We start from the raw sequence: 12,893 nt of genomic DNA, 5'->3' as shown, positions 1-12,893 counted from the left end.
CCTAAATCCTGATCTCTTAATATATAGGGATACTGCCTTATAAGACTTTCTAAACTTCATTCCTTGGCCAAGCTGAATCTAAGCATGCCCTACAGTGCTGACATTTCTGGCCCACCTGAACTATAGAACTGGCTAGTCTAATTCTCGTCCATCTGAATTCCCATTGTGGACTTTTTCATCTTCATTATGGGCTATCTTGTTCTCTAGGCCTCCAAGGGACAACATAACCAAAACTTTCTTGTTCTAAACTAGGAAAAGTTAGCTGTGAGGATGTAAAGTACCCTTGGCTATATTCACCATCAATCAGCAGCAGGCTCTCTTTCCTTATTGATCCAATTTTACCTCCTTATGTACCATGTATCCTAACTGTGAAGCTTGACAAGTTCGGCTTGACTAACTTAGGACATATATATATATATATATACACACACACACATACACACACACACATATAAATATAATAATCTTAAAGCAACTACTAGAAGTATATACCTGAAATACAACCAATTTATGATTATCTATGGAAACAAGTGGCAGGGAAAATTAAGATAACTCTATATACTTCGCAAATGTCATTCTGAGTTTGAACTTTTTCTCCTACAAAACTCAGACAGTCTCTTTTTCTACTTTTCTTCTTGAGAAGATGATAGCAAGCAAAGTGGACTACTCAGTGATTAGAAGCTGAATACAGAAAGGCATAAGCACACATAAACCTAACCAATACTGATTATTAAAATGAAAGTCAACTGCATAATCCTGATAATTAATCAAAATACCCACAGTTAAGGATTATCTTCAAATAACTAAGAGAAAAAAGGCTTACATGTTTCTTTCTGGACTACCAAAGGAATAGTCTGTTTTTCACGTCTTTTCTTTTTTGATCCATATCTTTTGCTTTCTAAAGGTCTAGAATTAGATCTGTTTTCTAAATATGCTGTTTCTGAACCTATTAATAAAACAAAAATGTGTTAACATCAAAATAATGACTTAATTGAGATAAGGTGTTCAGCAAAGAATTTTAAAAAATAAACCTGAATCTTCATTTCTCAAAATGTCCCTCAGCAAAGAAGCACAACCATCAAGCCCGTGTACAGTTTCCGCCTGTAAGGAATAAAGTCATTTAGAATACATTTGTATATAACTGTTAGTGTAGGAAAAAATATATATTATGTAGTTTTAAAATTTGTTTATTTACAATTTATTATTGGTAGAAAAGATGCTTTAAAGCAACAGACTTCATACTTCCTTACAGCAATTAATACTTTGCATTTTATTCCTACTTTTTAGCTACTATCTGAAAACTAATTAAAATAGTGTGTATTGTATCTATTCAATCTTACCTGACTTTCTGAATCAGAATGGATGGAATAGCCAGAATCTGCATTAAAACGTGATATTTTTCTTAAATAGGTCCTGGAAAACAAGCTCATTAATATTTTTACAAATATTTTCCCCAAAATACATTAGTAAGCAGTCATCTTCTTTCCAGCAAAGACAAGAAAGCTTGTCCAACCATGTACAAGATGAATTTATAAACACATTTTGAAGATTAGAAAGACTGTTAAATACTAAAATGATTAACATGGGTAGATATAAAAAGTTGTTCCCCAGAGCTTGTGACAGTAGAGGCCTACCTAATTTTCTGGGGTAGACAACATGTCATCCAGCCCAAAGACCTGAAAAACATCTTGAAATCTGAAGTTGTAAACGTCTTCATAAGTACTTACGCTTTCTTTCCATTTGTTAATTTAGCAGGTCCAGTGTGCCTTCCTGAAGATAACACCTATGACATAATATATTATAGCAGATAAACATTTTTCTGTTATATTTTCAATATGCTATCTTGACAAAATTTAATGTCATTTTTTTCTTTTATTCATCTTCTCAAACTGAAACTCTGTACCCATCAAACAATACCTTGCCATCCCCTCTTCCCCCTGACCCTAACAACTACCAACCTAGCTTCTATGAATTTGACTACTCTAGAAACTTTATATAACTGGAATAATACAATATTTGTCCTTTTGTGACTGGCTTATTTCCCTTAGCATAATGTCTTCAAGCTTCATCTATATTGTAGCACGTGTCAAAATTTTTCTTCCTTTTTGAGGTCAAATAATATTCCATTGTATGTACCATATTATTCACTGTTTTAATTAATGTGATCTATCCTAAAAATCCACAAGTACAATTCAATTCATATATTAAATTTCTTTTATGTAAAATGTCAAGCAAACAACACATATATTTGTTCCTTAAGTCTGTTTAAGGTAAAAAGGAAATTGAGATATTATTTTAAACCGGAATTAACTACTACACTAAGTTCAGACTATACTAATCCCAAAATATGTTCTATATTCCCAAATTCTTTGAAACATATAAGTTAATTCAAGATACAGAACAGAGTTTTTAACTCTGCTTCCTTTTATGTACATTCTTTGGAATGCCTGATTAGACCAGCAAGAATTCTGCCCTTTCTATCTACATCTCATTGTCTTAATCTTACTTTTTAAATTCATATACCACTGTTGTTTTCTTAAATTTTTTTGTTTTAAAAGTGACATAATGGACAACATTTTGTGTAGAAAAAGAGGAAAAAAATAAGCATTTGCTTTTACATGCATCCGGTATCTTGGGAGTTATGCCAGAAACAGTTAATCATGGATGCCTCCGGGGAGGGAAACTGAGTATCTGGGGGACACAGTGAGAAGGGACACTTTCCATGGTATACTATTTTATATCTTAATAACTTTATATCAGATAAATATAATCTCTATTCAAAATAATTTTAAATAGACACAAGAAAGTCCCTGACTCCCTCCTCGTTCCACCCTCCAGATGTAGTCACTGTTGGCAGTTTCATTTACAATTTATCTTGACATATTTACATATTTCATCTCCAGACAGCTTTGAGCAGTAACTACCAAACTTTCTGGAGTTACATGGCATTCTATTACATGCTTGAATATGCGTTCCATCCTTCTAAGAATGTCACTGAGAATACCTTTTTAAAAAACTGGGTTGGTAAGAATTATACTTCTTGAGATAACTTGGAATATGATGGAGGGTCATGAAGCCAGCAGTGAGAACATCACTCCACTGGTCTCTGTGTCACACTCTCAGGGTCTTTCCCTTTGGTATATCTATGTCGATGTCCTGGCTGGAATCATAATAACAAATCCAAGCCATGACACTGTAATACTGTACCCTGGATTGAGTCCAAAAACAACTACCACAATTATTCTTTCAAAAAAAAATGTTTTTTTAAGTACACTGTCTGAGGTACATGTCTGGCATAACGTAAGGTTATATATGGTGTTTCTCCAAAAAATATACACAAGGCTATATTATAGAAAATCTACTAAAGAAAATTACCCATGATAAAAGCACCTTGAAACAGTAACTATCATATTGGAACAATTCCTTTCATTTTTTTTTTGTAGTTTCTATTATGAAATAATAGTACAAAGAAGCCCTATATATGTTTCAGATTCTGTGACCCTGGACGTTTTCCATATTCTCTCTCAATATATATATACACAGCATTACTTTCTGCCTGAACCATTAGAGTTAAGTTGCAGATACAATACTCCTTTACTCCTAAATATTTCCTAAAAACAAGGTCATTCTCTAATATAACCATAGTATAATTATCAAAACCAGGAAATTAACATGGATACAGAACTTTGATCTAATGTTCAGACCTTATTCGCAAGTTGCCAATTATCCCAATACTGCTCTTTACAAAAAAAAACAAAACAAAAAACAAAAATCCCTCTGGTTCATGCCCAATCCACGCTCACATTCTGTTTCTATGAGTTTTAACTATTTTAGATACTTTATATAAGTAAAATAATGCAATATTTGTCCTTCTGTGACTAGCTTATTTCACTTAGCATAATGTCTTCAAGGTTCGTCTCTGTTGGTGCATATGACAGTTAGTTCCTTCTTTTTAAAGGCTGAATAATAGTCCATTGCATGTATATACCATATTTTCTTTATCTATTCATCTGTAGATAGACTTTTGGGTTGTTCCCACATTTTGGCTATTGTGAATAGTGCTGCAATGAACACGAGAGTGCAAATATCTCTTCTATATCCTGATTTCAATTCTTTTGGATAAATTCCCAGAAGTAGAATTGCTGGGTGATATAGTTCTATTTTTAATTTGGTGAGGAATCTCCATATTGTTTTCCAAAGTGGCTATAGCATTTTACATTCCCATTGACAGTGTACAAGTGTTCCAATTCTTCCAAATCCTTGCCAATACTTGTTTCTGTTTTTTTAATAAGTCATCCTAACAGGTGTTAGGTGATAGCTCATTGTGGTTTTAATTTGCATTTCCTTCATGATTAGTGACGTTGAGCATCTTTTCATATACCTGTTGGCCATCTGCACATCTTCTTTGGAGAAATGTCTATTCAAATCCTTTTTTCATTTTTTAACCAGGTTATGTGTTGTTCTGCTTTTGAGTTATAGAAATTCCTTATATGTATTTTGGATTATTTATCAGACACATGGCTTGGAAATATTTTCTCCCATTCTGTAGACTGCCTTTTCTCTCCATTAATCATTTCCTGTACTGTGCAGAAGCTTTTCAGTTTGATGTATCCAAGTTCTTCTTATAATTCCCCGGCTCAGCCCTGGAGTTGGTCATTTCTCCAAAAAGCCAGGACTCCTTGGTGGACAGTGGTACTTGGAAACCAAGATCTAGGTACTAGACGTGTTCTTTGCTACCGGGGCTTCCAATCTTTTTTTATATGCATTTTTTACTTAGTCATAATAACTAGATATTTGCAATTTTAAATCCTGTGTTTTCTACTTTTAAATCTTTTTCATATTCAGAAATTTTTAATGGTTGTATAATATTTCCTTCAGTGGAAAGAATATAATATGGTCTTGGTTTGCTTCCTATTTTTCACAATCAAGAAAACAAACCTGGAATAAGCCTATTTATTGAAAACAGCCGTTTCATATTTAGGATTAAAAGGAAAATTATTTGGTGAAAGGTTATTAGTAATTTAATAACCCTTGATACAAACTGCAAAGCTGCTCTCCAAAAGGAGTGTCCTAATCACAATACAGGAGAATCAGTTTGCTTTATTTTACACTTACTTCTACTGGGTTATTATCACTAAACTTTTAATTTTGCTATTTGAGAAACATACAAGCATTTCTTAGTAGTCATATCTCCTACCAACAAGTACAAGATAAAACTGCCTTTGTAGAATGACTTAGAGTGCGCTAAGGTCTTTCATTTCCACTTTATCCATACCCTGTGAGTTATCATTATTTCTGTGAGGTGGGAACCTAAACTTCAGAAAAGTTTGTTCAAAGTCATACATCTACTAAGTAAAATGTTTAAAAGAAGAATGGACTCTGGCATCAGCTTTGTGAGTCTGATTCTTGTTTCCACAGCTGTGTAACTGCTAAGTTATTTGAACCCTCCGGCCCTCGATTTCCTCATATATAAAATAGGGATAATAGTACTTACCTCATAAGGATATTGTGACTATGAAATGAGTTATTTTATGTAATACATAACTTAGAGTAGTATCTACCACATAAGTCCTATCTAAATGTTAGCTGCTGTTTATCAAGATGGTGGCAAACTACGAGTTTTTAAGGGAACTAAATGTTGTTGTATGTCTACCAACTGTGTGATCGATGTTTTTACCGGGTTCTCTGATTTAACCTTCTCAATTCTTTGAGACAGGATTTTATGCTTATTTCTGCCTATTTTGCAACTAAAGAATATAAAGTTCTGATAAGTAAAAACTAGTAGACTTTCAAACTGCAGGTGACCGAAGCTAGGAAAGCTTAAGTCACTCGAGCCAGCGGCGAAGGCTGGGACTCGAACCCCGGTCTTACCCCAAAGCCGGCGGGCTACGATAATTTAAACAGAAACACATCGAGACCGAGCGGCTGTGTTACGACGGGAAAATTAGGTGTTCCCTGCACCTCTGTCCCAGCACTTTAATGTCGCCTCATTGTCTTTGTCTCTTTTCGAGCATAGTTTTACAAGTCCCTGGCCCGAAAACCCCCCTGTCCCTCGAGCCATCCCCACAGTGGACTCCTCAGGTCCTCAGCCCTCACCTGGCCCGGTCGAGATCCGGACCTGACCATCTCTCGCAGCCTCAGAGAAGCCCAGACCGAAACAAGTGAAGCCTCACGGTAAAAAGAATTAACCGCCGTGGGCTCCCGGACCTTCTTGGCCCGCCCGCCAAGCTTCCGCTTCCGGAAAGGATCCCGCCGAACGCCGCGCTTCATAGTCTGCGACCCGCCTCCACTCCCTTTCTCCTGCTCCAGGCCCAGCTCCTTGGGCGTGCGCAATAGATCCCGCCGGCTTCCAGGCTCGTCACCCACCGGCAGAGGGTAGAAAAAGCCAATAGATGGCGAATGGGGCGGGGCCTAGGCCTGGCCGGGGCGGGGCCGCCAAGAAAAGAGTTAAGCGATGCGGTTCCAGGGCTAGCGGTGGGGGAAACAGGGACGAGAACCCGCCAGCACCAGAGGAAGGGTCAGGGGTAGGAGGCGGATAGGTTTCAGAAGGAATTGCGCGCGACTTTTTGGGTTTTCGCTCTTTATTTTTATTTTGGCATCGTGTGCCTTTTGGATGATTTCGTTCTTGATATTCTATAAAAATAAGACCGCCGGGTTGTTATCTTTGCCTGAGTGTGATGACAATTTCAGAGTTATTCCCTGTGGCCACTGATCTCAGATGTTCGTTAGTTGGGGTTTGGGGTTTACTTGCATGCGTACTTGTCTCCTCTTGTGTTGAGGTAATTACTTTTGATGAAGAATGACACAGCATTCTTAATATTGGCATGTGCACTCAGTTTAATGAAGATTTTAGTCATTGGTTTTTAAGGCATTGGGTTTGGGTTAATGATTTAAATCAAATTGAAGAGAGATAACTCAGTTTATTCCGTTTCAACTGTCACCCAGACAGGAGGGCAGTGGCACAATCTCAGTTCACTGCAATCTCTGCCTCCTGGGTTCCAGCGATTCTCCTGCCTCAGCGTCCCTAGTAGCTGGTATTACAGGTGCAAGCCACCACACGCGGCTAATTTTTGTATTTTTAGTAGAGAAAGGGTTTTGCCATGTTGGCTAGGCTGGTCTCGAACCCTTGACCTCAGGTGATCTGCCCGCCTTGGCGTCCCAAAGTGCTGGAATTACAGTGGTTAGCCACCACGCCCACCCTCATTGCTTTTTAATGGAGAAAAGAGCTACCCTTTAAATGTCTGTTACCATTAATGTCAAAGCCCAGGAACTAAAATATGTCCACCAATATATCACACACTTATCCTGAGTGATTTTAGGAAACGAGTATTTCACAGATTTAGTTTTGAATTAGATCAAACTGTGAAAACTTCTCCTTTCCTTCCCCAGCCCTCTCATAACTTCATAACTTTCTAACATATTCACCTGAAATTCAGGATTTTTTTTTAGTTAAGTTGATTTTTTAAAATTCATCTTGATTTTTCTTGATACATATTTATTTTAGAAAATAGAGATCAGCAGAAAGGAAAAATAACCCATAACCTCATTGCCCATGAGTTATCACTCTGAACAGCTTGGTGCATTCCCTTCAAGATTTTTTCCACCTATGTATATATGTATAAATGTATTACAGCAATATGAAATAATAGGTATTACTTTAACATGAGTATTTTCTCTTAATATCTAATCAATATTGTTTCTCATTAATCTACGATTATAAAATGGCTGCCTGGTGTTCCATGATTCATTTCCCTAGTGTTGGGAATATTATGCCCCCACCCCCTGTTTCATTTTGTTATTTGCTATTATAAATAATGTTGCAGTGAACTGAGATCTGCAAATGAGCTAGATAGAGAGTGGAGAGCAGAGGATTCTAAAGATGTGGAGACAGCATGATGTTGAGAAAGAGAAACCCAGGGAGGCTCTTGCTGCTGAAGTGTGGATGGAAATGTATGTAGGGCCAGACTATGCAGTCCTCATAGGCTACATGATTTGGCTTATTATCCTAAGGCCATTAGGAATATGTAAAAGTTCAGGCAGGAGGCACAGTGAACTGACTGGGGTTTTACAAAGACCCATGGCTGTAGTGTAGAGCAGGAATCCGAAATCTACAGTCCCTGGCTAAATTCAGTCTGCCATTCTTGGATACAGCCTGAGAACAGTTTTTGCATTTCCAAGTATTTTTTTTTTTTTAAGTCAAAAGAATGATATTTTGTGATGTGAAAACTTACCTGAAAATCATCTCAGTGTTATAAAGTTTTGTTGGAACACAGTCACACTAATGTGTTTACACATTATCTGTGCTACAACTGCCAAAGTTAAGTATTTGTGATAGAGACCATCTAGCCTGCCAAACCTAAAATATTTACTGTCTGGGCCTTTACAGAAGAAGTTTGCTAATCACTAGCATAGAGGCTGCTTGGGGAAAAGGCAAGTATGGGTGTAAACAAGTTCTCTCCTCCTGCATCCATTCTCTGCCCTCTCTTTGGACTGACATCAGTCAGACATGCCCTCCAGCTTCAGGTTCTGTTTAGTCAATAGAAGAGGGAGAGAATAGGATATTCCTCCTATCTCAGCACCATATGGCTGATGCACTGGCCCTCTGCATCGTCAGGGGAATCCCTGCAGCTCCAGTCCTCTCACACTCTAATAAAACATGTCCTTCCCTTTGTCCCTTCAGTCTTAGGGGTGATAATGGTTTGCTAGTCCCTGGGTGCCTCAACCCCCTTGTTGTTTTCCTTGTCCATTCTGTAAACCTTTTAATTATCTTCAAAACTCTAGATTGTCTTCTGTTTCCTGTGAGGACCAGATTGATAGGAAGTCCAGATGAAATATATTGGTAGCTGGGAGGGGATGAGGGGACCTAAGGCAGGTGGTGGTGAGGGAAGGTGAAGAGGACATATTTGAGAGATGCATAGGAGGTAAAATGGAGAGCACTTGGTGATAGAGTTGGAAAGTAAGGCAGTGGGGAGGTATTTGTTGACCCTGGTTTCTGGGTTTTGTATCTTGGCAGGTGGTGGGAGAGATCCGCATTTAGGAAGGAAGCTTATGAACTCATTTCTCTCCAACATTTTTTTATGAAAAAAATACAAACCAGAAAAGTCATTTTTGGATATGTTAAGTTAGGGAGTACTTTGGAATCATCCAAGAAGAGATGTCAAGTTGGCTACCAGATAGTTGAGTCTGGAGCGTGGCAAAGACGTGTGGGCTGCAAATACACCTTTCTGAGTTGCCTGTGGCTTCCGAACTTGCTCTGAAATTAATTCCTCAAGAAAGCTTCTCTATCTTGCCCCTGCAAACTAACTGTGTGCTCGTGCCCCATGCTACTATGCAGTAGCATCATTTCTCACAATTATAAACTTGTGTTTAGTTATGTAATGTAACTTGTGTTTAGTTATGTAATGTCTGTCTTCCTAAGTAGAATTTAATCTCTATGAAAGCAGGGACCTCACCTTGTTCAGAGCAGTATCCCCAGTGCCTAGCACAATCCCTTGCACTTGTAGGAATTTCTTAATTATTTGTTGAATAAACCAATGAATCAACCATTGTTTGGACTGCTTTGGTGCATTGGGGCTGACAGCTACTTGAATGTCTGAGGCTCAGGATTATCCAGGACTAGCCCTTTGAGCTTGGTCTGGAGGTTTAGTCCCTCTAGTATCATGGATACACAGCTCTGCTTGTCTATCCAGTCTTTCATAATTCAGCACATTGGACCAATGACTTTGCCAATTGGCTCACCTCTGAAGTGTGAAAGTCTCTGTTCAGGTTTGACCATGTTCCAGTTTATAGGAAATGACCAAAGTTGAAAGTACATGAAGATCTAAACTAAAAACACAGATTTATGGCCAGGACCTAAGATTCAAAAAGTAAGAGGCTGTAGATAAAAAGTCTCATGTTGGGAGTGTGAGCTCAGTTTTGCTTGGAAAGATCTGAGAGACTGTGTTATTGCCTCTCCTCAAGCCATTTAGTGCTCTCTGGGGCTATTTTGAACCCAAAGGTTCTTCGCCTTTTGAGATATTATACAAATTTGAGAAGTTGCTCAACGCTTTATAATTTTTTCTTCAGAAAAATGCTAAAGAGCACATTTTGGAAACATAGTTTTATATATAATGTTATCAGAGGCATTCAGGAGCCTCTCCAAGGATTTCAGGTTAAGATTCCTGTTCTAACCTAATTCAAAACCAGCCTTCCACACTGGGGTGTCCAGCTCCTTCTGTTGCAGGGCCCTGGTGATCCTGGAAGTGGTTGGTTAACTAGGGATGGTAGGTCCCTGATGGAATAGCATCAAGGAGAGGAAGGGCATGGAGCATAGAGAAAATGGAATTGAGCCATAATCTTTGCATTTCCCACTGAAGCTTATGTATCTGCAGTCTTCACTTTAATCAAAATAGCTTAATTTAGGAAAGAAAGAGCCCAATGTTTTTGCTTTATAAAATCCTGATTTTATTGCTTCCTGAAATTTGTTTTAAAGGAGAAATACAAACCATATGTTACAAGGGCCTTCATTTGACAGTTTAACTGGGGTCATGCTGGGACTCTATAGATATTGCTCATTATGATAGGAAAGCCAGTAGGATGGGTCTGACAAGGATCTGTTGGCAGCAAGAATCAAGGGACCCCCTTTGGAATGATCTGATCACAAGGAAGAAATGGTTGGGGAAAATGTGCCACGTTTGTGGGTCAGATGTGAACTTTAATACAGCACAATGACAGTCACTTATTGCCCTGCAGACCCTGAAGACTTGTGCCTGACCCAAAGAAACATTAATAATGATTAAAATGTTAAAATTTTGTTTTATTAAAATATTTGTAAGGCAGTGTAGCAGATGCGGGTGGCTTGTTATTGTGAACATCTATGACTTCCTGGCCGAGAGCCTATTTTCTGGAGCAAAAGGAGCAAGCTGAGGCAAGCTGGAAAGGCAGAACATTAATTCCCCTGGAAGAAGCCCTCAGTCAATGACAGGTGAGGATTATCCAGTGATGGATGAAGAGCTTCCTCCTCCTTCAATTGGGATAACTCTGAGATGTGTTCTATGCTGTCTCCCAGAGTTCCCCAGCAGTATTGGGGTATAGAGGTAACTGGCTAGATAACACACCATTTATTAGCTTTCTTCCCATCACTATAATATCTTACTCTTCCTATCCCTGTTCCACTGTTCCTGGGATCGCCTCCTAAATGAACTATTTGCATGTAAATCCCTGTCTCAGGGATTATTTCAGGTAGGGGGGTGGGAGGAATCCCATACCTAGACAGGCACTGAGGATATATACAAGGCATCATAGATTTGGAGTCAGACAGATCTGGATTCAAATTATTTCTCACCAGTGACATTGAACAACTTATTTAAGATTGTTTCTTAGAGATAATGACTCTGACTTCATGATATTGTAAGGAAAAATTAGAGAATGTATAAAGCACTATACACAGTGGCTTACATGTGGTAAGTGCTTAATAAATGTTGGCTATTATCATTAATACAGTATTTGTAATATTGTTAATAGAGCATAGCCCAGGTAGAGGGCAAAGCACAAAGCTGTTTTCCATCCTTGGGGTGACTGCAGAAGCAGGTTGATTTGGCAGATGTGCTGTAGATACTGTGTCCCTAGTGAGCAGCTGTGGCATAGCAATATCAATAGCTTAGAGCAAGCATTGCCCCAGTGAACCAGGGCAGGAGAGGAGGAAGATGGCGCACACCAAGTGGTGGCTCAAAAGATGAGCAATTGGCAGTGCAACAATGGTATCGCCAATTGTGCTTCGTCTCAGTAAGCACCGATAGCTACAGCACCAATAACTTCATGTCTGTGTCTAGTACACTCTTTGATCATTGGAATTTCATTAGCCTCACTCTTGAGGGATTATGTTGAAGGCTAACAAGACTAAGTTTCTGATTTCAACCTGCTTTCCCAAATGTACAAAGGACTCTTGCTTTTGTTACATGTATGAACCTAATTTGTTATTTTAAAGTCTGTCAAACGGGGCTCTCTGTCCCCCTTTATTCTCTATTTGCAGACAAGACCATATTTCAGTTATTCGGCCACAGTGAAAGAGAAACTGAGAGACACCAAGAATCTGAGGCAGGTTAAAGGGTTTCACTCATTCTCGAATCCTGATTAATTACAGCGCCAGGTTTCACCTGTAGTGCTTCAGCCTTCTCAAACAGCCTTAGGTTCCAGAGCAGATAGAAATGAGGGGCCACTCACATGGATACATATTAACAAACGTGCACATTGTGCACATGTACCCTAGAACTTATAGTTAAAAAAAAAAAAAAAGAAATGAGCGGCCACTTTGGCTAGGAAGGCAGACAGCAGGTAGGATTAGTTGTTGCCCATCTCTGCAGGTGCGGCCCAGTGCTGTGGGGGAAGAATCTGTTTACGTCCCTTTTATTGTTTCACTCGAGTCAGAAATCAAGGACCATGGTAACATCCAATCACAATCTCCTCTTACCTTTAGACACTAATAGACAAATTTCTCCTCAATTGATGTAGCGAGATATATGCATATAACATAACATGATTTTTGAGCAAAAGCAACTTTTAAGAGGGGATAGTATTACAAATAGAAGGGACTGACCCAGCGACCTTGACACACCTGATATTAAGAACCATAATCACAGCCTGTTAATCTCGTCTGTTTCCTTCGAGAAAGGAAAATCTTTAAGACCTTGTCAGAAGGTCTTAGGCTCATGTAGGGGATTTTCTCTAGTGGGTTCTATGACATCTGTGTATGGTTTCAGAAAAATCCGTTGACATTGACACTTTCTGGAATACTGTTAGTTCTTCTCAAGGCCATTTGCATGAAAGTGATTTATGTTCATGTCTTAGTGTTAGACTGTGAGCTCCTTGAAGGTAGAATTCTGATATTATTTATTTGTATGTGCTCACAAGCCAGC

The 12,893-nt window shown here is 38.6% G+C and overlaps 1 protein-coding gene across 4 annotated transcripts in view; it reads right to left on the bottom strand.

Annotated features, from left to right (window-relative positions):
* The window catches only part of CCDC14 (coiled-coil domain containing 14), a 73,251-nt gene extending 67,039 nt beyond the window's left edge, over positions 1-6,212 (bottom strand). For 3 of the 4 annotated variants that reach the window (XM_015130025.3, XM_077993783.1, XM_001106787.5), the window contains exons 1-5: positions 6,097-6,212; positions 1,728-1,783; positions 1,341-1,413; positions 1,032-1,101; positions 824-946 (exon numbers count right to left, since the gene is read on the bottom strand). In XM_015130025.3, coding sequence (XP_014985511.2) covers positions 824-946; positions 1,032-1,101; positions 1,341-1,413; positions 1,728-1,783; positions 6,097-6,126 — 352 coding nt within the window. In that variant the 5' untranslated portion in view covers positions 6,127-6,212. The remainder of the gene's footprint in view (positions 1-823; positions 947-1,031; positions 1,102-1,340; positions 1,414-1,727; positions 1,784-6,096) is intronic. The other variant, XM_015130024.3, reaches the window with a different exon arrangement.
* Positions 6,213-12,893: the final 6,681 nt, after the last annotated feature.

The sequence above is a fragment of the Macaca mulatta genome, chromosome 2 (assembly GCF_049350105.2).
Source record: "Macaca mulatta isolate MMU2019108-1 chromosome 2, T2T-MMU8v2.0, whole genome shotgun sequence".
Taxonomy (NCBI): domain Eukaryota; kingdom Metazoa; phylum Chordata; class Mammalia; order Primates; family Cercopithecidae; genus Macaca; species Macaca mulatta.
This window is presented reverse-complemented; position numbering and strand designations above follow the sequence as displayed.